General features: G+C 35.6%; 2 protein-coding genes across 2 annotated transcripts in view; one reads left to right on the forward strand and one right to left on the reverse strand.

Annotated features, from left to right (window-relative positions):
- LOC141431131 (uncharacterized) overlaps window positions 1-24,000 on the reverse strand; it is a 77,844-nt gene that overhangs the window by 42,000 nt on the left and 11,844 nt on the right. The gene's annotated exons all lie outside the window — the stretch shown is intronic.
- On the forward strand, window positions 9,084-12,348 carry LOC141431130 (microvitellogenin-like). Its single transcript, XM_074092142.1, has one exon. It carries the CDS (start codon window positions 9,228-9,230, stop codon window positions 10,497-10,499), a length of 1,272 nt encoding a protein of 423 aa, XP_073948243.1. The 5' UTR covers window positions 9,084-9,227; the 3' UTR covers window positions 10,500-12,348.

Raw genomic sequence — 24,000 nt, forward strand, 5'->3', positions numbered from 1 at the left:
TTAGGTAGGTGATATATTGGAAGTGAGTCAAATTGAACTTGCCAGATTTGAACGAATATACAAATATACATACAATACATACAATTGCAAGTTAAATAAAATCTTGTAATAAAAGGCCTAACAAGCTGAGATACAGTGCGAACTAAACATATTTTTTTTTCAATTTTACAAAAAGTAAGTGGCCAACCCTAACGCTCCATTGGAGCGTAGGTATTTATCTCAAAAAATATGCCTAGCTTCCATACTGCTTTAGCTTATATGTTTGTGCTTGTACTCGTACTGATGCAAAGGCCTGTCTAATGAACCTGTAAATCAGCATCGCTTCTTCTGAAATGGTCGACTCAGAATCACATTAAAATAGTTTTTGTGATCTAGCAAATAATGTTAATTTGAACAACCTTACCTTACCTTAAATAATAGAGCAATGTAGAGACGAATGAAAACCAAAAGGCACGCAAAGCATGTTGCCAGCTACTCATAATTAAAAGTAGGTACACAATAACTATTCATTAACGAATTGCCAAACTCGAGCAACCGGACAACGCTTTGCCTTACTTGCCTATTACTTCATATACAATTTATTTTAATTAGAATAATAGGTTGTTTTGCACTCAAAAGTTATCTACCAGTTTCTGGGTTTTAAATCTTGACCTGGTTTCTGTATTGAATGAAACGCTCTCCAAATAAGGTTAGGCTGTGTTAGATTTGAATAATAATCATCATTAGCCGGAAGACGTCCACAGTTAAAACAAGTCTCCCTCTTAGAACGTCGCAATGAACGACAACTCGCGACTTGCCTCCACCGGTTGCCTGCAACTCTGGCGGTGTCGTCGGTCCACCGAGTAGGTAGGACGCCTACGAAAATGCTTCCCCTTCGGTCCGTGGTCGCCTCTCGAGGACCTTTCTCCACAACGTTCTGTTCGTCGAACGATGTGGCCCGCTGATTGCCCGATGCGCATTCTACTCTCATAATTTTCGCAAGTCATAATTTTTTGTCTTGCATAATTTTTTTTTCCCGTCGAAAACATTTTTTGTTACAGAAATATATTAAATGCTATCTATTTAGTAGAACTCTATAGGTAAGGTTAGGTTTGTTTTATAACAATTCTGAACAAGTAATGGATTCCGAGAAAAAAGAGTTATTTAAAAACAATACTAGATGTATGTGTATGACAAACATTACATTACGAGTATGAATTGCGATAATATTATGGAGTCGATATGGACCCTTTTAATAATTATACTTGAATAAAAGTAGTATATTTGATTTAAAGCCTCCAATTGGCCTATTTTTCTGCGCACACATTGATGGTTTTATGAAGCAAAGAATTCACTTTTCTAATTTTCTTGCTAGATTCACTTGATGGTAGCGAAAGCGGTAGAAAACTGTCACATTTCTGAGGTGTAAATGTTACAGTGAGTCAGCTGTACGAGATTTTTATGTTTTAATGGCCAAGTGTCGCTGTAACGAATATTTTGACGGTTCCATTGCACTTTGCATGTAAGTGAGCATTGTATGCTTAAATTAGTTGTGACTACGAGTTGAGTTACGGTTTGCGGTAGATATCGATAGTTAGTCATAGTAGCCTAACGGTTCAACCTATGGCCTCTCTAAAGGAGGCTCACACCTCTGAGTTATTCGGAATTTACCTATGTGCGAAATTGTATTTGACATTGAATAAATTTATAATATACAGCTTTTTGTATATTCGTTAGTAAATACGAAAACAAATCTCTTTTCTGCGCAACACTTTAACAAGCCAATAGTTCACTACCATAATGACAGCACCCCGAATAGTAAACTGACTGTCCCGTTTCGATCATTCATCTTTTGTGGAGCTGTAAGTTTTTGCGACGATGAATAGATACCAATCCATTACTTAGGGCTTAGCTGTCCTATTTCAATACCGTTTTTACTTACCGTCCTCGTAAGTAAACAATTATCGCAGTCATCTCACGTGAAACTTTTCTTCACAAATTCGAGTAAAAATGCAGAAGTTCCTCGTTCTACACGTCACAGTGCAAATTGACTAACGGTCCAGCTGGCTCCTTTGTTTTACTAAGGCTTGTTCGTGACTAGTTGACTTGTAGTTGTGTTTGCTTAAAATCGAGTTCGTTGAACGACGGGTACACGGCCACTGGCTGATCGCACTACTGCAATCAAACTTAATTACGATAATTTTTTACTTAAAATTTAGCCATTTCTCTTGTTACTATAACATTGGGTAAGTACTCAAACTCATGTAAATAACATTACGCAAATACTTTTTTTGGGTCGAGTTGCCGCCTCTCCGGACGGAAAGGCCAAAGACGTTAATTCATTGCTTTCGTTTACGTGTTCTTAGTTTATTTCAGGTGAATTTACAGGAGACGAGCACCGTCACACATTTACCACCACTACTGATGTGCCAAAGGACTCTTTCCAAAACTGCGGAATTTCTCATACGGAAAAATATCGGAAACTTCTCACAATTTTGTATAGAGATTGAATTTTGTGAAAATTTCCAGAAATTTCCGAGAACTTTTCCAACTTTTTGGAAACTTTCTGCAACTTGCACATCTGTAACCACCTCCATATCCCACATCTATTGGCGAACCGGCGCTATAAGAAAACGTCATCAAATGAAATTGGTAGGTATTTTTAAAATAGCAATATGTATTAAACTGACATTATTTTGCGAAAAAAGTGATGACGGGATCATTTCAAAATTGTTACTCCAGTTACCACCTAATAAACATAGCCATTGGTTGTGATCGGTGACACCACATCCAATGACTGACATTTCTTTTTTGTTTACACCTAGGTAAATAAGGTAAGGACCGGAATTATAATTTCAGTGTATCAAGAATAACAAGACAGACTGATGCAATTTTTTTCTATTAATTAGAGACCAAAAGTTACATTACAAGTTTTTTTTTTTATTCCCAATGAAAAATTACACAAAATGCTACTCTACTAGAGTCGTCATACATCACGATATTCAATAAAAACCGGCCAAGAGCGCGTCGGACACGCCCAAGATAGGGTAAAATTGAGAAGCGCAGTTTTTCGGTAATAACTCAAAAACGGTATATCCAATCATGTTGAAACCAATTTTCGTTGAAAGTATTTATTAAGCGTTACCTTTCCATATTTTTTGCATATTTTTCTGGACAAACGGTTTGCAAAATAGAAGGGAAGGCACAATTTTGGCTACTTTGGGAGCGATTATTTCCGGAAATCTTCACTTAATCAAAAAAGATTTTTGAGAAACCTTACTATCTTTTCAAAAGAGCTGTCGAACTATGTGCCAAACGTTGATGCGAGTTAAAAAAAATTTTTTTTTTTCAATTTCTGTTACGTGTATGTAGTGCCCCCCCTATAAATATTTATTTTTGTAACTTAACTACAAAATTAAATAGCGGCTTTGACAAGACATCTGTACTCCAAATTTCATTGATATACATCTTGTAGTTTTCGAGTAAAATGCCTGTGACATACGGACGGACAGACAGACATACAGACGGACTTGTCGAAACTATAAGGGCTCCGTTTTTGCCATTTTGGCTCCGGAACCCTAAAAAATACAAGTTCAAATTTCTTATACATGTGGTAAAAAATGTGTATTGCTACAAATTTACAACTCAACTTTAGTTAAAATTCTGCTCTACACTTACACAGTACAATATTATTCTACTAACTATTCCACTCGTATTTCAAATTAAATACAAAATTTACCATTTACGAATAGTGTTTACGAGTGATGTGTTCTAAAAATCGGTTCTCACATCCGAAATGATCACACGTCCCGTTGTGAGATCATCGCCATTTGATAGGCGCCAGAATTCAATCGCACGCATCTAACGGCCGGCGCGCGCGCCGCTAACTCTACCCTTGTAGCCGGGTTTGCACGTACAGTTAGCGTTTACCCTACTTCCCTTGACTTGACGGATTAGTAGCTTCATTTTTGCGGTATCAAGTGGGAGTAGAAGCTGTGGGAGATTTTGCGATGTTAAAGTACCTTTAAATTCGTACCTTGCTTGCTTACCGAAAGTACAATTCAATAGAATCTGTCAATTTTCTACATATTAAGACACCCTATCGTGGGCACACTTGATTATATATGTCCCTGTTGTTGCAATTATCATCTAAAAGGAATCAAAAAAGAATAATAGACACATCACAAAGCCTTAGGCAGCCCGGTGTTTATATTAGTAGGCTGGAAGTGTCTACAGGATTGTCAGATTCTATTGAATTGTAGTTTACCTATAATGTAAGTGGAAATTGCGCTCGAGGACGGAAATGTAGATATAGGGTTTTCTTAATCGTAAAAAAAAACAAGATACTGAGAGTGTGGCTTAATAACTTATAATCACAATAAACTTATTGGATTTACTTATACCTACTTGCCTGTCAGGTCTGATAGTTGTGAAATAAGGATGTTTTTATTTTTATTCTTATCTGGCCTGGACTTGGTGATGAAAAAAAACTTTTGAAGATATCCCAATCGTAGCACAATTTTAGCATTAATCGTAGCACAATTTTAGCATTAATAGGTGCATGTATACAGCTCCACTAGTCAGCCAAAGCTCGTAATAGAGATAATAAAAGCATGTTTATTTATTTTTATAACAATCAGACAAATGAGTAATTGGCGACAGAGTTGTTAATACATTCCTGTTTACTATTTGACAGCAAGCGTGCATTTCATTATGATTGAGTATAGTTTATTATTGTAATGATATGCTCTACAGCACTTTGAGTATAATTTACTGCTTACGTTGTCTCATTGAGTCGGACACATCATTAATTTTCTGAAACTTATTATTGATTTCTAGACTACAGTACAGACAGGTCATTCACACATCACGTCTTAAATTGGAACAATAAATATGAAAATAGATACTTCGCACTGACCTTTGCCAAAACTAACCAATGCAAGCTAGTTTTGTAATTTCGAAAACGTAAAATTTGTATAACCTTAAGTTTACATGTGTAACTTAAGCCACATCAAAAAAAATACAATACATAAAATAAAATAAAATATTATATATTTTCAATGTTGATCTTTTACCATCGCAAATATCTTCCTAAACTATACCTATCTGTTAATAGTATGATGGCGATAATATAGCTTAATGTGTAGTATTTTACAAGACCAATATAACATTTCGCTCATCCAGTAGAATAATGAGATATTTACAAGAAAACAAGTTTTAGATCTTAAAGTCACTTTTTTATGTAATCGTCACAAAGCAATTGTGTCGATGTTCTGTTGGAAGAGCGATTTATTCATTTGCAAGTGCATTGAATAAAGCTATGATATTTGATATTTCAGGAGTTTAATCTCACCTCATCAAAGAAAAGTAAAAAAAAATATCTCATCTAGTAATAAATGATAAAAATTATTCAAATAAAACAATAATTACAAAAATAACAGTCTAAATCGTTAACATATTCTGCTCGATTGCTCGATATATACCTCTCCAGTATCATTTGTGCCAATCCATCGGACGCTTTCGAGCTGAAGAAATAGTCGCAGACAGAATTAGGTACTGCAAGTAAACCAGGGCTACTAAAACAGGCTTTCACTGCACGACCAAATGATACCTCATTCTCTTACTACCTAGGTGACTTTGACAAGTCCAGTTAACTTGCAGTCAAATGTAAATTTTAACAGCCACAAAAACTGGTTAATGCTAGTTAGTTGACATGGACAAGGACAATGCTACGTTTTTATTGTTTTAATGTTTTCACTTTTCTTTTTAAACCATAAACGTTCACTTACCTAAACTAGCGAGGCGTTGATAATTAAAAGACATGTAAGTAAACCTGAGTATGATAAAAATATATTCACGCCAAGAGAATTCTTATGTAAAAGATATTTTGTGGCTTCTTTCTGCATCAAATAAAAAAACTAAGTTAAGTAAATGAATAAAAAAAGCACAACGAATGTAAAAGGGAAATCACTTAAGGCGTAAAAAATATCATGATGTAGTCGGGGCAAATTTTTATGGAAAAAAAAAATGGTAACTGCAACACCCTCTGATCAGTTAACATTATAAAACCATCGAAGATGAATAACCGTCCTGTTACAGAAAACCATATTAAAATCGCTCAAACCGTTTTTGAGGAAAGTGAGAAAATTCGTTTGTGTTCAAACATATAAATAAATAAATATCATGGGACACTTGACACCAATTGACCTAGTCCCAAACTAAGAAAACCTTGTACTATGGACACTAGGCAACGGATAAACATACTTATATAGATAAATACATACTTAAATACATATTAAACATCCAAGACCCGAGAACAAACATTCGTATTATTTTGAACATGAAACTACCGTGAGACTCACTCATATTAAATATAATGACCCGGATAACTCACGTCTTAAATCGAGATTAGCTCGACATGTTTCGGGCTAATCCGTAGCCCTTCGTCTTCGGAGCAACGCGACGTTGAATTTTGAAGTGACAAAGTCTGGGGTTTTCTAACTTTTTACCTGACTGCGAAGAAAGAGGGTTATGTGTTTGACTCGTATGTATGTATGTATGTCTATTCTTATATCCTCTTGTAACTACTCAACGGCTGAACCGATTTTGATAAATGATACGTCATTGGATTTGTCTTGATGACGCGAGTGACACTGGGTACATGAAGTTCTTGAAAAATCAAAATGGAGGATTTTTGGCGCCAAATTGAAAGTTTTCAAAAAATGATTTTATTTAAATCTATCGAGTAGAGTATCAAATGAAAGGTAATAATATTATAACAGTTTTAATCTACAATTTTCACAGAAGTATTAAAAAAGTGTGAAATAAAACAATAAGTTAAAAAAAAATAACCCGACTGCCTTAAAAAATACTAAAAAGAAGAAAACAAGTCTAGTGGCTAGAACTTTGTTAAGTAGCTAACTTAAAGTTCAACAGTCGGGAATTTAAATCGTGACGTTCACAAATTCTTACCTAATGGGTTTCGACTGTTGAACGTTAAGTTAGTTACTAGCCACTAGACTTGTTTTCTTCTTTTTAGTATTTTTTAAGGCAGTCGGGTTTTTTGATTTTTTAAATTTATTAATCCTTAACAGGTAAGAAGACCACCTACACACCAATATAAAAGATCCAATAAAGCGACAGTGCATCGACAGTTACCCCAGTTGCCGTTACCATAAAATGGTCCAGGCTGCAGTAAATCTCGGTCTGTAATGTTGGTCAGACTACGCTGAACGGGTTTTAATACCATTACTGTACGCACATTAGGTTGAATCTACTCGGCAATTTGTTGTCATAAAATTATGGCATATGAATCATAAGGATTATTGTATTATAATTTATTTGAATTCGAATTTTTTTGTTGAAGTATGTTTTACAGTAAGTGGAATTAAGAAGTTTTTTTTAAGTTCTAGTCTAGTGTTCTAGTCTTTATTTCTTGAAAAATATCGAAATTTATTTTATCCGACATCATATTAAAATTCTCTCAAAATTCAGCTATTGAGAATATTTGAGAATATAACTAAAAAATTATGCCAATTTTTTTTTTTTTTACGAATCGAGGTCTCCAGTAAATTAAGAAGATGACGGCGTGCGAATTTCTGCACAAACCATATTGCATAGAAATTCATAATCATTGTTCCTACGAACATTTCTTATACAACCTTATGAAACATCATTTCAGAATAATCACATTTAAATACATATAACAGCAATTACACTTGATCTATAGACATCTGGTCAGATTTACAATGCCTTACGTAACGAATGATCTCGAATGATTGATGTGTGTTAAATATGCAATATTATGTCAGATTAATATTATGAACATTGTAGTTACCTTACACTATACACTTAGCTACCGCATGCTCGTTTGTCGGCTTTTATTTCAAAAGAAAAAATAAAAAGGTTATAACTTACATATTATTATGTACTACCGCATTTGTCGTAGTGAAAATGACAGGTACAATGTACAATCAATTAGTACATTGATTGGTTGGTATGGTATAATTTAAAAACAATATTTTTCTGCCTTAACCATTAGAAGCATATAGTACCATACAATGCTCCAGTTTTAATTCTAGAGTCGTATTATCTAATCTGACCGCTCACGAACGTATTCACCATCTCTTTCTATACCCTCATCCTACACCGTGTGACAGAAAGAAGTGGTGAAAACGATTGTGATTCCGAATACGTAAGGCCTCTATTACTTTATTAATACTTACATAGTTTTAGTTCATAAATAGGTACTCGTCACTACTAACTAATTGAGACTCTACTTATGAATGTAGATCCCTTCATCATTTTTTAAGTTTTCTCCGTAATCCCCCATTTCTCCGTGATTACTTAAATTACGAAACTAACACGTGAAACGAATAGCTAACTATTATGCCCAATTCCGTATTAAAACCGGCTCGACGGCGTCACAGATTAGCATTTATACGTTTTCGAATTCTGAGTGGATGAGTAAAAGTATCTATGTTATAATCAATATTTCACCGATATTATAATTCCGAGTGAAAGTCAAATGTGACGTTACATTCAGATGCTCTGCCATTTTTGTTTACTTAGTGTGTTTTTGTTTTTTTTCTCACAATTTTAAATCATTGCCCTAAAGTCTTTGGATCCAAGATACGTTAGTATGCAACGGCTTTTTTTCAACGTATTTTTATCAGTGCTTCTTTATATCTCAATTACCTTTACTCGGCCAAAAAACCAATATAACTTTCACATTTTAAAAACACACATATAATTGTTAATTACGGCTGCTAAAGAGGACGAGCGGTTATCTTTAGTTCTTAATACACTTAAAATACTTACATCTTCACCGTTGCTTTGGTTAAATAATTTAAAATACTTAACCAACAGCAAATGTAACCTACAATATTATGGAACATTTTATTATTCTAAAAGGTTTGTTTACATATTGCACAGAAAAAGGTCCATAGATATTATAGTGGTTTGATAAGATAATTTTGTGGTTGCTGATATTGTCGTTCCCAAATAAGTAAATATATATACAATAAAGACACTGTGGTTTCACTGATATCATATAACTCATTTAAAATAGTATAAATGTTGTAGTTTTTCTTTGTTACTTATTTATTCTGCTTTAGACCGTCGCCATTTTAGTGACACATTGCATTGACTACCTACCTAATGTTTAGGTACTCGTATCATAGTTATTCATACCAGGTTTTTTGTGAAATTAGTGGTAATTTATCTGACTTTATATATACATTGTGAAAATGCAGCGAAATCGTATGGCAGTTTGGAAAATAGCAAGACCACCGAACTACAACACCAACATAAACCACATCTATCCATACTCCGAGATACCCTACGTCGGTGAATACAACTTAGTCAGATTGCCGCTCTCTTCGACCAATTTTATAGAACATGTAGACTACTGGGGAGAAGGGAAAATATCAACCGTGGCAGGAGTCAGTGGCTTCGCCAACTGCTACAACGTCAATCATCAGTACCAACTCGTGAGTAACGGACCTGACACTGACAGAAAGATACCCAACAGAATCCCTGTCATTAGCTACACCAATTGCAGCACAAGCAGCTATATTAAAGACAACTCTGTTAAATTAGTCACCTTAATGGGTGCCCCTATAAACAAAAGCTGTGCCAAAGATATAGCAAGAATGGTAAATTATGACGACGGTCAAGTTATAGTATTCGGTTTCGAAGAAACCCAACAAGATATAAAAAATCTCAACGATGAATTGAAAGTGATAGGGTTGCTTCCTTGTCATGGTTACGAGCTTCCAGAGAAGTTGCAGGGCTTAACATTATTTGGTGATAACAGTCACAGAGTATACACGAATATAACTGAAATGAGTGAAGAATTAAGCAAAAGGATTGTTTCAGGTGCATATGACAGCGCAGTTAATGTAGCCTTAAAATTAGATGAAAGTGGTAATAACACCGCCATAACTGATGTCGTTAGACAATTATTGGAAAAAAGAGAGAAACACATAATGGCATTTGCTTTTAAACTTTCGAATGCCGCTACTGATATCGTAAACAATAATTTTCCGGTACCCTTCAAACAGATTTTAAAAAGTGGTCCAGTAAAATTTATGAGTAAAAAGTACTTTAAAACTATCAAATTGGATGGACAACTTAATAAAGATGGTAATAGATTTGCCTTTGGCGATGGTACTGACAAGTCCAGTGAAGCAGTTCGCTGGGAACTTTATCCAATTTGGGACAATAATACAGTGTTTTTCAAAATCAAAAACGTCGAACATGGCTCATTCCTCAGAATTGATGATAACTCTGATGGATCAGGGGAAAATAAAATTTTGGGATCGCAGGATTCAAACGATCTTAATTACCAATGGTCCTTCGAGCCTTTGAAAATAGATGACGACTTGATGTTTCGTATAATTGATCGTAAATATAACTTGGGGTGGAAGCTTGGTACAACTTCAGAGTCTTATCTATGTGGAAGCAAGGTAGAGGAGAACCAAGAAGATTTTAAGTGGTTCATATCACCGTTGGAATAAATCGGCGGTAAATAAGATTAAAAAGTGTTCTGTGAAACCATACAGAAGTCAAATAATTTGAATTTGAAAAAATCTTTGGCTACAGATTGAAGAAGCATAAATTAACAATCTGTAGCATAAGAAAACGGAAGTTCATTGGTATAATTACTTACTTATCCTTATTAGCTAAATCAACATTATCTTGCTGTAAAAATGCTAAATTATTCGCGAGCCGCCGACCGTCGCCAAATGAGACTACTTTCTTTCTAATTTTAATGATGTATCAAGGTATTTTCTAATTAGGTTACGAATGACAAATTTATTCTTAAAAAAATCAAGATGATTTCATATCCATCATTACCATCATCTCAAGCGCTATACATATCCTCGGCTTATACTTTAGACGCCTTGAGTACCTACTCTAAATCTCAGGATTTACGGCTGTAGTTCCTTCGTGAGCCAAAGCGGATTGGGAACTTTACCCACACCATTCAATTATTTCGCAGATATAATATAAGCACCTTTCCTCGTGGTTTCCTTTACCGAAAAGCTCGCACATAAACTCTGAAAATGACAGAGGTGCAAATTGCAAAAGCTCGAGCTCAGACTCAATTTTATTGTACAGTTTAAAAAATCAGTTTTATTTTTGCAGGATCTCCTGAACGCTCTCAACGTTCACGGGTCTATTGTCTATAATAATATGAGTAATGAGTATAGTAATGGTATTTTATCAAACTAACGTACGTGATTTATAAGCGTATAGCTTGCAACCCAAATGTCTTTTAACGGTTTTTATAAAGCAACTAATTGTACAGTCACACACTCACGTAAAGTTTGGTTTTTGAAGTAAATATAACACAACTATTGGTTTACTCGTTCTAAGTAACATAATCATCATGCAACTTTTAAACTTCCCACTTCTAGGCGTACGGCTCCTTTCAGAAGGGAGGGTTGGAATGGTAGTTTCTCCACGGGGACCCAGAGTGGATTGGACTACTCATTAATCCTACTGCTGAGCAGCAGAGCTTGCTTTGCTGTGTTCCAGCAAGAAAAGTAAGAAAGCCGATAAAATTATTGGCACAGGTAGGCAGGAGGTATTCAATCTTGGTCCTCTTAGACTTGTGACGTACCTATCTGCAATCCTTTGGTGTTGTGGTCACCATCATGGGTACTCACTCACCATCAGGTGACCTACTTGCTTGTTTTCCAACGGCTGTTAGAAAAATATGGAACTACTTCGCAGTTATTTGTAACTAAGGAACATAATATTTGTTTTTTTATTTACTCGTATCTAATAAACGGTACAATCATTCATTTAGGTCATAAATGTATCTATTATGTAGCATCTTTATTGTCTCGAAAGAAAAGTGTTGCAGTTAAATCGCCACATTAAATGTTTCCCCCGGTCTAGAATAAATAAAACAAATCTTCCTTAAACCTTTTTATCAGGACATTTTGTGTCTATCTTGTTAACTAATATAAGTAATTTAATAACTTCAATATCGACTTACGTATTTACCGCCTCGAAATTTTCAAAGAATGCACTCAACTGTTTTTCTGCATTCTCCGCCATATTGGCGTTACAAAGAATGTGTTACATAGGCTGTTATTATACCGACATCAATCAAGCGAGCAATCTGTTTGTCAGTACACCGCACTCGATAACACGGCGGTAATCACCGGCTCTGTTTAATGGTTATGGTTGGTACAGTCAAGTTCAAAATTAGCTTAACCCCTAGTACTAAAACTGATAACTGGTTCAGCTACTTTTGAGCTCTGCTGTACTATTATTACTATTATTGTTGTATTATTATTGGTAGCTTGGCTACTTATATTTATAGTTATTTTCATTAAACGCGCAAGATATGCATTTTGTTTTAAATTAATTCAAATTTCAATTGAAGTCTTCCTAAATAATGCTTAAAACTTCCGCGTACATGACTAGTATTTCGTTAGTTGATTTAATGGTTACCTCAGCAAGTGACGAAAACCTTAATCATGAAATTAACTTAAGGAAGGTAATTAAATTCATGTTACATAGCTAATAAAAACTTATAAAAAGACGAAATTGCGGAAAAGTTATCTTACGCGTTACGAGAGATTAAATAACGCATGTCACATGCAGATGTGTCACTACATATTTACTTCCTAACACTGGTTCATGATGTCTTAGAAATTAAAGGAAATCTCATTTAGTCAGCGTAAAAAGAAGATAAGACTTGAGCCTTGCTGCTATTATTTAAGATGATTGTGCTATTACAAAGCGTACTTAGGTGTTATTTAAATATATCTACTTTACTGAAAAACTTATTGGCCTCTTACTCGGGTCTGATTGTGAGACGTCACTTACTGAGAAGTGAGGAAAACTGACAGTGAGTAATATAGTAGGTAGTCTAGCTTTTATATTACATTTAATGAGCTCCTGAGGGCCTACTCTGAAAATCGAAGTTCGTATCGTACAGACCGAACGACACGAACTTCGGTTTTCTAATTTCGTTGTAGTCCTGCTGATATTTTCACCGGTCTACCATGATTACGATGCAGCAACTGCATCGAAATATCGGGAGTTCATTAAGGGTCTATATCCCTTTAAACATATCCCGTGGGTACCGATACCGATAAAACATGAATCAAGGAGAAATTTTGAGTAGATAAATAAGATTTGTCAACGTAATACGGATCTGTTGGTAATAAATATTTTACTTTAATTTCGGCCATTCCATTCATGCCATCTCATGAACTGAGCTCTAAGAGACTTATTGAATAGAAACTTAACAACAATCCTTTGTGTCTAGTAATCATCTGTTTGGATACAGAGATGCAAAGATATACTCGTAGAGATACTTTCATATTTATAAAATAACTATAGATATTCAACTGGTTTGTTACAAAAGTTCTGTGAAGTGAGTGAAAGTGTAGGTATCTGATCTGTCTAATAGCTGTAAACTTCATAATTGAGCAGCTGTTAGCGATGCAATGCCATATGGACATTCGATTCGGGTATGCTCGTTTAGATTAGGTTTCTCAAATCTATTCGTTCGGTTCCAAACGGTTAAACTGAAATAAATAAACTCGCAAAAAACTATAACATTTTTAATTCTATACGATAAAAAGACATTCTTAAATTTCAAGATTTTTATGTGCTTCTAGCAAAATTAAATGATAACAAAATATACTGAGCGGCAAAAAATTTAACCCTCAAATGTATGCAGAAATAAGTAATTTCGTATGTAGGTAGAGGTGGGACAAATTTTGTTCCGCTGAGTATACTTTAAATTTAAATGAATATTGATTGTCCTGTAGGTATTAATAGGTAGGAATAGTATGTTTTTTATTAAACAATTGTGTGACAAATGAGCTAGTGGGTCATCTAATGTCACATGAGCCCAGTACCCATGGGATGACCATTGAGGTGACAGCTTATGATAGAATCTCATGCAAATTATGTGCCAGTAATTCCACTGACTGTTTACTCTCCATACCAGGGCACAAAAGCAAAAATAGTGCCTTTTTATATCTGTTCCTGGAAATAAGTCTAATTGACACGACATTGATAGGTACAGATCTTTTTACCACATGGCCGTAGCTTTATTAATATATATGTTGTGGAACAAGTGATAAATCGGTCATTATTATAGTGTCCGGGCATTATGGTCCATAACATATACTTAAAACTTTAGTTTATGGCTCAAGAATATAGCGAGGATTGTGTGATTAAAGCGGGCAAGTCGATCAAAAGTCAAAGTGTTATGAATTTAGAATAGTGATATTTTAATTTTAATTTCAATAGTCAATTATTTCGACTTATCACGTGTGACTAAGTAGCTCTTTAGTACCTATCCGGCTATAAGCATTAAACAATTAAAAGCGAGTTTAACCAAATACGGCATAACCTTGCTGAAATGCACACTTTCTAAAAACAAAGGAGCATCGAATTCGAATTTAAATAAGTTGCTCACAATCTACGCATTATGTTAAGTATAACTATTGAGAGTTCCGGTATAAGTAAATGGCTCTTTATTACTTATAATGCATACAAGGAAATCACAAAATGAACACCCTGGCCACACAATTTTTTTACTGATTTTACTGAAGCAGTTTTGTAACAAAAATCATTTAAATTGCCAGTGCGAGAAAATATATGTAAATATTTATTCATTTAATTGTCATATGTAACACAAGATTTAATGAAATCTGTTCGATTAAAAAAAATGTGAGTTATAACTTCACAAAAAAATTTAAAATTTTCTTTTAACGTTCTGTTCTAAGGATATTAACTTGCTCAATCACTGGACAAAAAGTTCTAAAATGACTTTTCCATCAAAACTAAATGTTTGTAACTGTTTGCCACGATATGAAAAATGACCAATTTAAAACCATTAGGTACCTACGCCAAGCACAAAATTGCATCTCTGCATTCAGATATGAATTTTGAAAAAGCAGCAGCCATCTTTAGATTATTAAGCAAGATTATTAACGTCGAACGTAGTTTTAAACAACGGTTAGTACTTTTCATCGCAACCATACCAGACATGAATTAACGTTGTTTCCGTGCGAATGGAACTAGGAACCAGCCAAGGGCGTGACCGGACTAGACGACACTCGTGACAATCATTCAATTAACTTTCAATTAATCAATCATTCAGTTAAGTACTTTTACTGCAATTAAGTATCGTGTTTCGGCTATCATCAAGCCGTCATGTTTTCTGCAGTTGGCTGCTAAATTAAAAAGCTACATTAAATGTATTCTCTCCGTCCAAAACATTTTTCCAATAACTGTGATTTTTATAAAATAGTTTCATTTAAGTAGCCACAAAATTGTATGTTTAAGCGTTTAGTCGCTACAGAATTTAGTCATATCATTAAGTTCCAATGGCATTTCAGAGTAAGACTACATAAGTTAGGTATACTTATACTTAGTCAGTAGTATAACGGTTATGGATAGGTATGCATGTTTTCATTTACAACTTAGTATCCCTCTTCACGTCGAGCCAAGAAGCTAACTGGACTCACAAGACCACTAAAACAGTCATAAAAATATTAAAAACAGATTAGGCTTTTTTATGATTATTTAAGGTAATAAAGTAACCACCGCTACTTCTCGTAAAATGCTATCAAGTCTTTAAAAATAATGGTTCCGTATCTAGTTCTGTGCATTCAAGAAAATTTTCTTCGAAACCGTGAAACAAACCTACAAAAATTGCAAAATAACGTTAATTTAATTGATTAACTTTCTCAAGTTAGGAATATTGCATGTTTACAACTGAAATGCTACAATCTAAGTATACTTATTTTTTATGATTTAAAAAACCAAACTTAAACAGAGATTCAGTAATTAATCGTAAAGAGGTTGACATTTTCATCAAGACAAGGTAACCTTTTGATAAACGACTAGTTTTAGAACGTGTTCTTCAAATATTTTAAGAGAAGTTTCCCTGCCGGCCGCGCGGCCGCGTTAGGTATTCGTTTCGGATATTGCTGTCTTTATCGCTCGTGACATAAGCGCTCGCAGCCGTCCCCCCCATGGCTTCCGCAACGACGTCCGTAATTTATATCGAGGTAGCTGTAGGCTTTTCAAGATTTTGGCGGTTGAATTTTGGGTTTCGTTCGTTTTCCTCATATTATACGAAAAGTATAGCACAGAAATCAATGATATTTTACAATCAAGATATTCATTATATTTTCTATGCCTGTGGTTTTTCGGTTTTTGTAAAAATGCTTTATTAGTCTGCAATTCTCGTGTAAGTTGACATCTTTTTTTTGTCGACTTTTGAGCTCCTGTAATTCTGATATTACACATTTATATGAAAAACTGAAAAACCACAGGCATAGATAAATACGTCTAGTCCATACTTAAAAAATTTCGTCTATTTCTGTTGCCTAGTTTTTAAATGAGACCGGAACTACGGTTGTATGGAGAATGGAACGAACGATTTAAGAGCACGTTCTTTAATGTAAATTAACAAGCACGTTTTACAAAGGTAACGTAATACAACAGCAAAATTTGAAATAAATTTAATCTCTTCAACGTGTTTTGCATTTAATTTTGCTGTATAGTATGTGCAGGTTGTTAGTAATAAGGCTACACAGATCTTTTAATTATTTACAAGTTTTTCACAGTAATCATAGAATATCATTGATAATAATATGAATAACAGTATTTACAAACGGTAGATACTTTTTAACTGAACGCCTATGTTGACAGGTAATAGCGCCTGCGTTAAACATTAAACATTTTTATTGGTTTTATAGATTCTTTCCTGTTTGTTTCTTACACTAATTACGTGCCTCATAAATAATCTAAAATTACTACTTTACAACGCATTATAATAATAATAATAAATTCATTTATTTCGGGCAACTTGGCCCATACAATGAATACCTTACAGACTAACATACAAATTTATAATCATAAATACTTGTACATACATATTTATACATGCTAAATAAAATTTGGTAAGTAGTAACTACTTACAGATTTATTTAAATCTACCCGTGAATATATTTTGTAAATCCCTTTGGATTAATCGATGTTCATGCCAATATCGATTCTTAAAACTTTACTAATTCATCGTCATCAAATTTACATACACTTTCTAAATTCTAGCAAAGACTGAACGTATACACTAAAAATCTTTAAGAATTTGGCTAATGTTTTCATTGTTCCAGAAGCTCAGACCATTAAGCAGATGATAAGTAAATTTAAATATTAGACTGAGGAACCCCAAATAAAGAATCACTCGTGTCTAATTCAATTTATCTGACCTTCACTTTGAACTTTCTGTTTATTATGATCGATTCGAATTCTATACGGAGCTTAGCAAGTCAGCGAAATGTGAACGTTAGCCGATACAGCTACATGAGACGCTTGGTCGGATTTGTATACCTGTTATAATTATTCAATGCATAGTAAATATGAACATTCAATACCAAAAGCAGACGCTTACTTTTATGAAAATAAAACAGATTTAACGCAATTGTCAAGTTTGTAGGACGTTGCGATCGCCGTTCTAAGGCAGTTATGTCAAACAGGCGGCCCGCGGGCCGTATGCAGCCCACTGAACATTTTCCAGCGGCCAAAATCTATTTAAAAATACAGCCTAGTAGGGTTGTTACTTAGGTTAAGGTTATAAAGATTTGAAATAGTTTTTCTTCTTTGAGATTATGCAGGTGCAGCGCAGCGCACCAGTCTACATACCTACGGTAACTTTGGTTTTGACATGAATATTTATTTACTTTTATTTTATTTTATTTACTTTTTACGTTTAATGCACAATTTCTACTAGCCTTCCAATTAAAATTATTATAAGTATATGTGTGTGCATGTAAAGTTACCTCGGGCCGCTAGTAAACAATAAAATGGACTAAAAAACTTTTGAAACATCTGCATTTCTGAAACCTGCCAAAGTCAATTCGCTAGTACTCTTTTAAATTCTGCTTCAAACGAATACCTTCAAAGCACATTAACCCGTTTGTTTAATCATTACCCAAAGAACTTAATCTAATTTTACGCAATTATCTACCGCTATTTTGAAATAATAGTGTAGAGTTTCGTTTCGGCAAATTGTATCGAAATACAAAGTAACCGGATTTCGCGCGATCCCATAACGACCTTGGATTGGAAACTTAATAGACCCCCAATTTGCATATTACCCACGCTGTTTATTCATACGGATGCGTTAGGAAAGTAGAAATCGATGTATTGTTTGATAAAACTGCCGATGGACAATCGATTGGTCCTTTGAGTATCGATGAAACTGTTTGAGCTCGCCTGTTAAATATTTCACTGGATTATTAACATACCTTAGTAGGTAGATAACTTATAATAATAATAATAATAATGATGACGGTGGTCCGTAGGTAGTTACTATTATTTTGAATTGGCTTATTTTCTGTCGTCTTCTCTATCTCTTTTCTCACTTTCCTCTTCCTTTATCTAGATCCGCCAGTCAGCTTAAAACGTTACTCCTCTTTTAACTCTGCTCTGGTAACTATCGCATGGAACCCAATCGGTAGAGATGGACCAATCCAGTTTGGTAGATATGTCCTGCCCATGTCATTTGAATTTGGAATTCAGTTGTCAGTTATTCCTCGATTTTCTTTGTTTTGGGAGTGAAAGAAAAGTGATATAGGTAAATTGGATTGCCAGTAGGTATTATGTGAGTACGAACCTGACGTTAATGCCGTGTCATTCTCAGACCAATCTTACGAGTCTCAGAGGTGGCCACGGTCAATGAAAGTTGTGCTATCAATGAAGAAAATCGTTCGCACTGAAAAATTTCTTCTTGATTATTATATAGCTAGGTCGCCATAGACTACTTACAGGCTTTTAATTTGGCAGATGGATAGCTAGCTGATGGATCACCCATAACGTCACACGTTTAGGGGGCGGTTTAGGCGGTTTATGACACAAGAACAAAATATTGCAAATTTCATAGCAATACGTGTGACAATGGGGGGGGAGGGGTTAAAAGTGGTCAACATTGGTGTGACGTACTTTATGGATGGCCCCTTACTTATATTATTTGTTTTTATTAGCAATGCATGTGCTCAAGGAAATCTAAGATATTTTAAAACGAAAACTATTTTCAGATCGCAGGTCTAATTCGAACCTGCACCTCCTGAGGCTTTAAGCGCCAGAGGATTATACCAACTAGACTACCGGGAATCCATCCAACCTCGGAATCGCTGGCATAGGCCATCTGTGGCGCGACTGGCGGGGGTGACGCGGGATTGAATCCCGTCCGCGATCCATAAATTTACCAATAATCCGAATTGTACCTACGTTACTTTAAAAAGTAACGTTCCAGAGGCGTTAGACAAGATCACAAGCCAAATTTAACATTAAATGCTACTACAATACAATTAAGTATTCTCATGATCATAAATAACTTTTTAGCAATTGTGCGCAACGATCGAATCATTATTATTAATAGCAGCTGTGAGAAGTACTTCTACAACAGAATGTGATTTTGGTGAAAGGAAAATAATCTTCGATGATATTCAAATGGACATTTTTAAATACCTACCATTGTTGATGATGGATCAATTTGTCTAGAAAGAGGGCGTTTTTTTTTAAAGTGTACCTTTTCTTTCAAAACATATTTTTAATTTTCTCATTGTCCACGCCTACTAGCGCCATCTACTGTCGCGCACGGAAACTCGCCTACCCGCTCTCTACACAGATTTTTGGAAGCTCTATGCTTGCAAGTCACCGGTCACGAAAAAGCTCACTTATAATATTGTATCGTACCATCTATGCAATAAATTCATTTGTATCGCACAATAAACGTCTTCCTTGAATTGGAATCCTGAGAGCCACCGAATCCTGCACATAAATGGTCTTCGAGCACGGATAAATAATCAAGCGAAAAAGTCATCTCGTCAAGAAGTCGAATTACCTTACGAAGAGGACTCCAGCACCTTGCCAGCTTTGCAGCAGTGAACGGTCAGGCCTTCATTCCCGTCTATTCCTTTACTAACATTGTGCTTAAAATCGTGCTAAATTTGCGATCACGTTACGCAACTCGCAGTGACTTTGCTACTCACTGTGCTATTTAATCGGTTTACCTACACGTAAGTACCTAACTAAATTTCACTCTACTCGTTTCCAAAATGATTGAGCCTGGTGCAAAATCGAACTTTCCTTCGGGTGCTTCCAAAGATGACCAACTTTTTGAGCTTCGCAAGCAAAGAGGTCATTTGAAAGGACGATTAACGCAATTTAAAAAATCTATCGATTCCTTTCAAGAAGCTAGTCTTTCTAAATTTCAAATATCTGAATTAAAACTCAGAATGCAAGCCGCTTCTGAAACTTTTCAAAAATTCAATAATGTACAAAACGAAATTGAAATGCGTAGTGTAGAATCGGAAATGCAACTACATTATGATTATGTCGCAGAGATAGAAGCATTGTATTTTTCTACTATGGCTACTGCTAACTGTTTAATCGAGAGTGCAGAAATGGAGGTTAGCCCCAGGCGAACGAGTTGTCCCATTCGAATGCAGATAAAATACGTTCTAACATAAAATTACCCGATATAAAATTGCCTATATTCGATGGGTCGTATGATCGTTGGCTTGAATTTAAAAATTCTTATGTTACGATGATTCATAACGATTTAGATCTGGATGCAATTCAAAAATTTCACTACTTGCGATCCTCACTTAGCGGTAGTGCATTGAATGTAATAAGTGCATTAGAATTTACGTCTGCTAATTACCTTCACGCATGGGAGTTGCTCGAGAACCGGTTTCATAATCCGAGGCTTTTAGTACACAATCACATAAAATCACTTTTTAGCATTTCACCACTAAAACAGGAGTCCCCGTGGCAAATACGTAAACTAATAGACACCATTTTGCGAAATTTGCGAGCTTTAAAAACACTGGATGAACCAACAGACGCGTGGGACACCTTAATTATTTATTTAATTGTTTCAAAACTTGATGCATCCACGGAACGCGAGTGGGAACATCACAAAGGGGCTGCCGGTTCTAACACTTCAGTTACTGACTCGTCAAAAAGGTTAAAATTGGATGATCTCATTACGTTTCTTAAAAACCGAGCTGATATGTTGGAAATGATAAACGCGAACCACACGAAAGCGCCAACCGCGGGTCCGAGTAGCAAACCTTATCTGCCTTCAAATAAAAATTCAATGCACACAAATAGTTACGTTTCTACTAAGGACAGCGGTGTTAAAGCAAAACCGGTTCCTAATCATAACAAAAGAGTTCGTACCTGTGCTCTTTGTAATGAAAATCATGCCCTTTATATATGTGTTAAGTTTTTGAATATGTCAATACACGATCGATTAAATTTTATTCAAAACAAGAACTTGTGCCGTAATTGTTTACGCGAAGGGCATTCTCTGACTGAGTGCTTATTCGGTCCTTGTAAGCAGTGTCAACAAAAACATAATAGTTTACTGCATACGGATAGTGGCCGCGATGAGAGTGTGTGCGTGCCTAGATCAAATGCGCTTGCGCATAACAACTCGATGCCGTCTACATCTACCTATTGTGCGACAGCTGATCGCTCGCAAACAGTTAATCGTTGCAATGACGTATCTGAGAGAATGCAGTTTATTTCACAACAAGTTCTGTTATCCACGGCGTTGATAGAAGTCGCTGACGCTGATAATCAATTCCACACAGCTCGCGCACTTCTTGATAACGGAAGTGAACATTGCTTTATCACTGAAGATTTAATTAAACGAATAAATGCGGCTAAAATACAGTCCACTATTCGGATTTCGGGTGTAGGGCAATCTGTCACACAGTCGAATCATTTATGCGATATTTTTATACGTTCGAGAATAAGCGATTACCACACCTCAATTAAATGTTTTGTCTTGCCGCATATTACTTCGACTATGCCCTCGACTAACATTAATTGCAATTTTATGCAAATACCTAATGCGATTCAGTTAGCCGATCCCAATTTTAACGTGCCTTCTAAAATCGATATATTAATCGGCGCGGATATATTTTGGGAACTTTTAGAGGGCAATAGGATTCGTTTACCAGACGGACCATACCTACAAAAATCGAAATTAGGTTGGTTGATATCGGGTCCCGTATGTACTCAGAGCTTACGTATTGCTCAGCAAGTTCAATGCCATTTCACACAAAGTGTAGACGTGCAACTCAAAAAATTTTGGGAGTTGGAGGACATTCCTCAAGTAGGTAGTGTTCTCTCAGCTGACGAACGCGTATGTGAGCAGCTGTTTATTAATACGACTAAACGTGATAAGGATGGTAGGTTTTCCGTCCGCATACCGCTAAGAGAATCAGCTGACGCCCTCGGTGATTCTTATACGTTAGCGAAAAATCGATTTTTATCACTAGAGCGTAAACTCGAACGTTCGCCGAGTTATAAACGCTTGTATTGTGACTTCATGCGCGAGTACGAGCGTATGGGTCACATGACCCGCGTAAACGAATACGAGGACCCAAATTATTTTCTTTGTCACCACGGGGTGTTTCGTGAAAGTAGTAGTACAACGAAATTGCGTGTAGTTTTTAACGCGAGTGTTACTACCACATCGAATAAATCGTTAAACGACATTCAGCTCCCGGGACCAGCCCTTCAAAACGACATTTTTTCTATTTTATTACGCTTTAGGCAATACAAATTCGTGGCTTGTGCTGATGTAGAGAAAATGTTCAGGCAGGTTCTGATACAGCCTGATCAGAGGTCGTTACAGCTGATTTTCTGGCGCGAGACCCCTGCTGATCCGTTACACGTCTATCAGCTCAATACAGTGACGTATGGTACGGCATCTGCGCCTTACTTGAGTATGCGTTGCGTTCGCCAGCTAGCACAAGAATGTGGTGATGATGTTATCGCACGCGTCATTAATCAAGACGTGTTTGTTGATGACTTAATCACAGGTCATGATGATTTCCAACACTTACTCGAAATTTGTCAAAAAACGTACGACGTTCTGCAGTCAGGATGCTTTCCTTTGCGAAAGTGGACCTTTAACTGTGACGTCACGCGTGACAAGACGAAAAACCATTTCATAGGTGAGCATACGCAAAGTAAAACTTTAGGTATAGGTTGGAATAACGACAGCGATCAACTGTATTTTACAACAAAAATAGATCAGTCAATTAATTTAGCTAAATTAAATAAACGGACGATGTTATCTATTATTTCTCAGATATACGATCCTTTGGGGTTACTTTCACCATCTGTAATTATTTCGAAAATATTGCTTCAAAGACTGTGGCTAAGCAAAATCGATTGGGATACTCCCGTACCTACCAACATCGCAATGACTTGGAATAACTTTGTTAAAACTCTAAACTGCTTAAGTTACTTGCGTATTCCTCGTCATGTTAGAAGTGACCACACTCAACACACAGAGTTGCACATATTTACAGACGCATCTATACAAGCCTTCGGGGCATGCGCCTATGTACGTTCATATGATGATGGGTCAAAGGTCACTGTGAAATTACTATGCGGCAAAAGTAAAGTAGCACCTTTGAAAGCAATTAGCGTTCCCCGTTTGGAATTGTGCGGTGCACTCGTGGGCGCGCGATTGTACAAAAAAATAGTAGATTCATTAAGGATAGTATTCACAAGGGTTTACTTTTGGACGGACTCGACAATAGTCATGGGTTGGATACGCATGTCACCACATTTACTAAAGCCGTTTGTACAACATCGAGTGACAGAAATAAATGAGCTCACTGGTGATTCGGTTTGGTTACACGTCAGTGGAAAAGACAACCCAGCCGACCTATTGTCTAGAGGATTAGGCCTAGATGATCTAGTTAATTGTAATCTTTGGTGGACCGGACCACTTTTCTTACATAGTAAAAATTTAGATTTAATAAAAAATAATTCACCGCAAAATATTGCATTCGATAATTTACCCGAGTTGCGGTCCCAAACATTAAATTTCATTTGTATTCCATGTGAGGACTTATTTAATTTTAATCGATTTTCGTCGTATATTAAATTAATTCGTACCGGCGCATATGTACTCCGCTTTATACGAAACCT

Source organism: Choristoneura fumiferana, chromosome 9, assembly GCF_025370935.1.
Source record: "Choristoneura fumiferana chromosome 9, NRCan_CFum_1, whole genome shotgun sequence".
NCBI lineage: Eukaryota > Metazoa > Arthropoda > Insecta > Lepidoptera > Tortricidae > Choristoneura > Choristoneura fumiferana.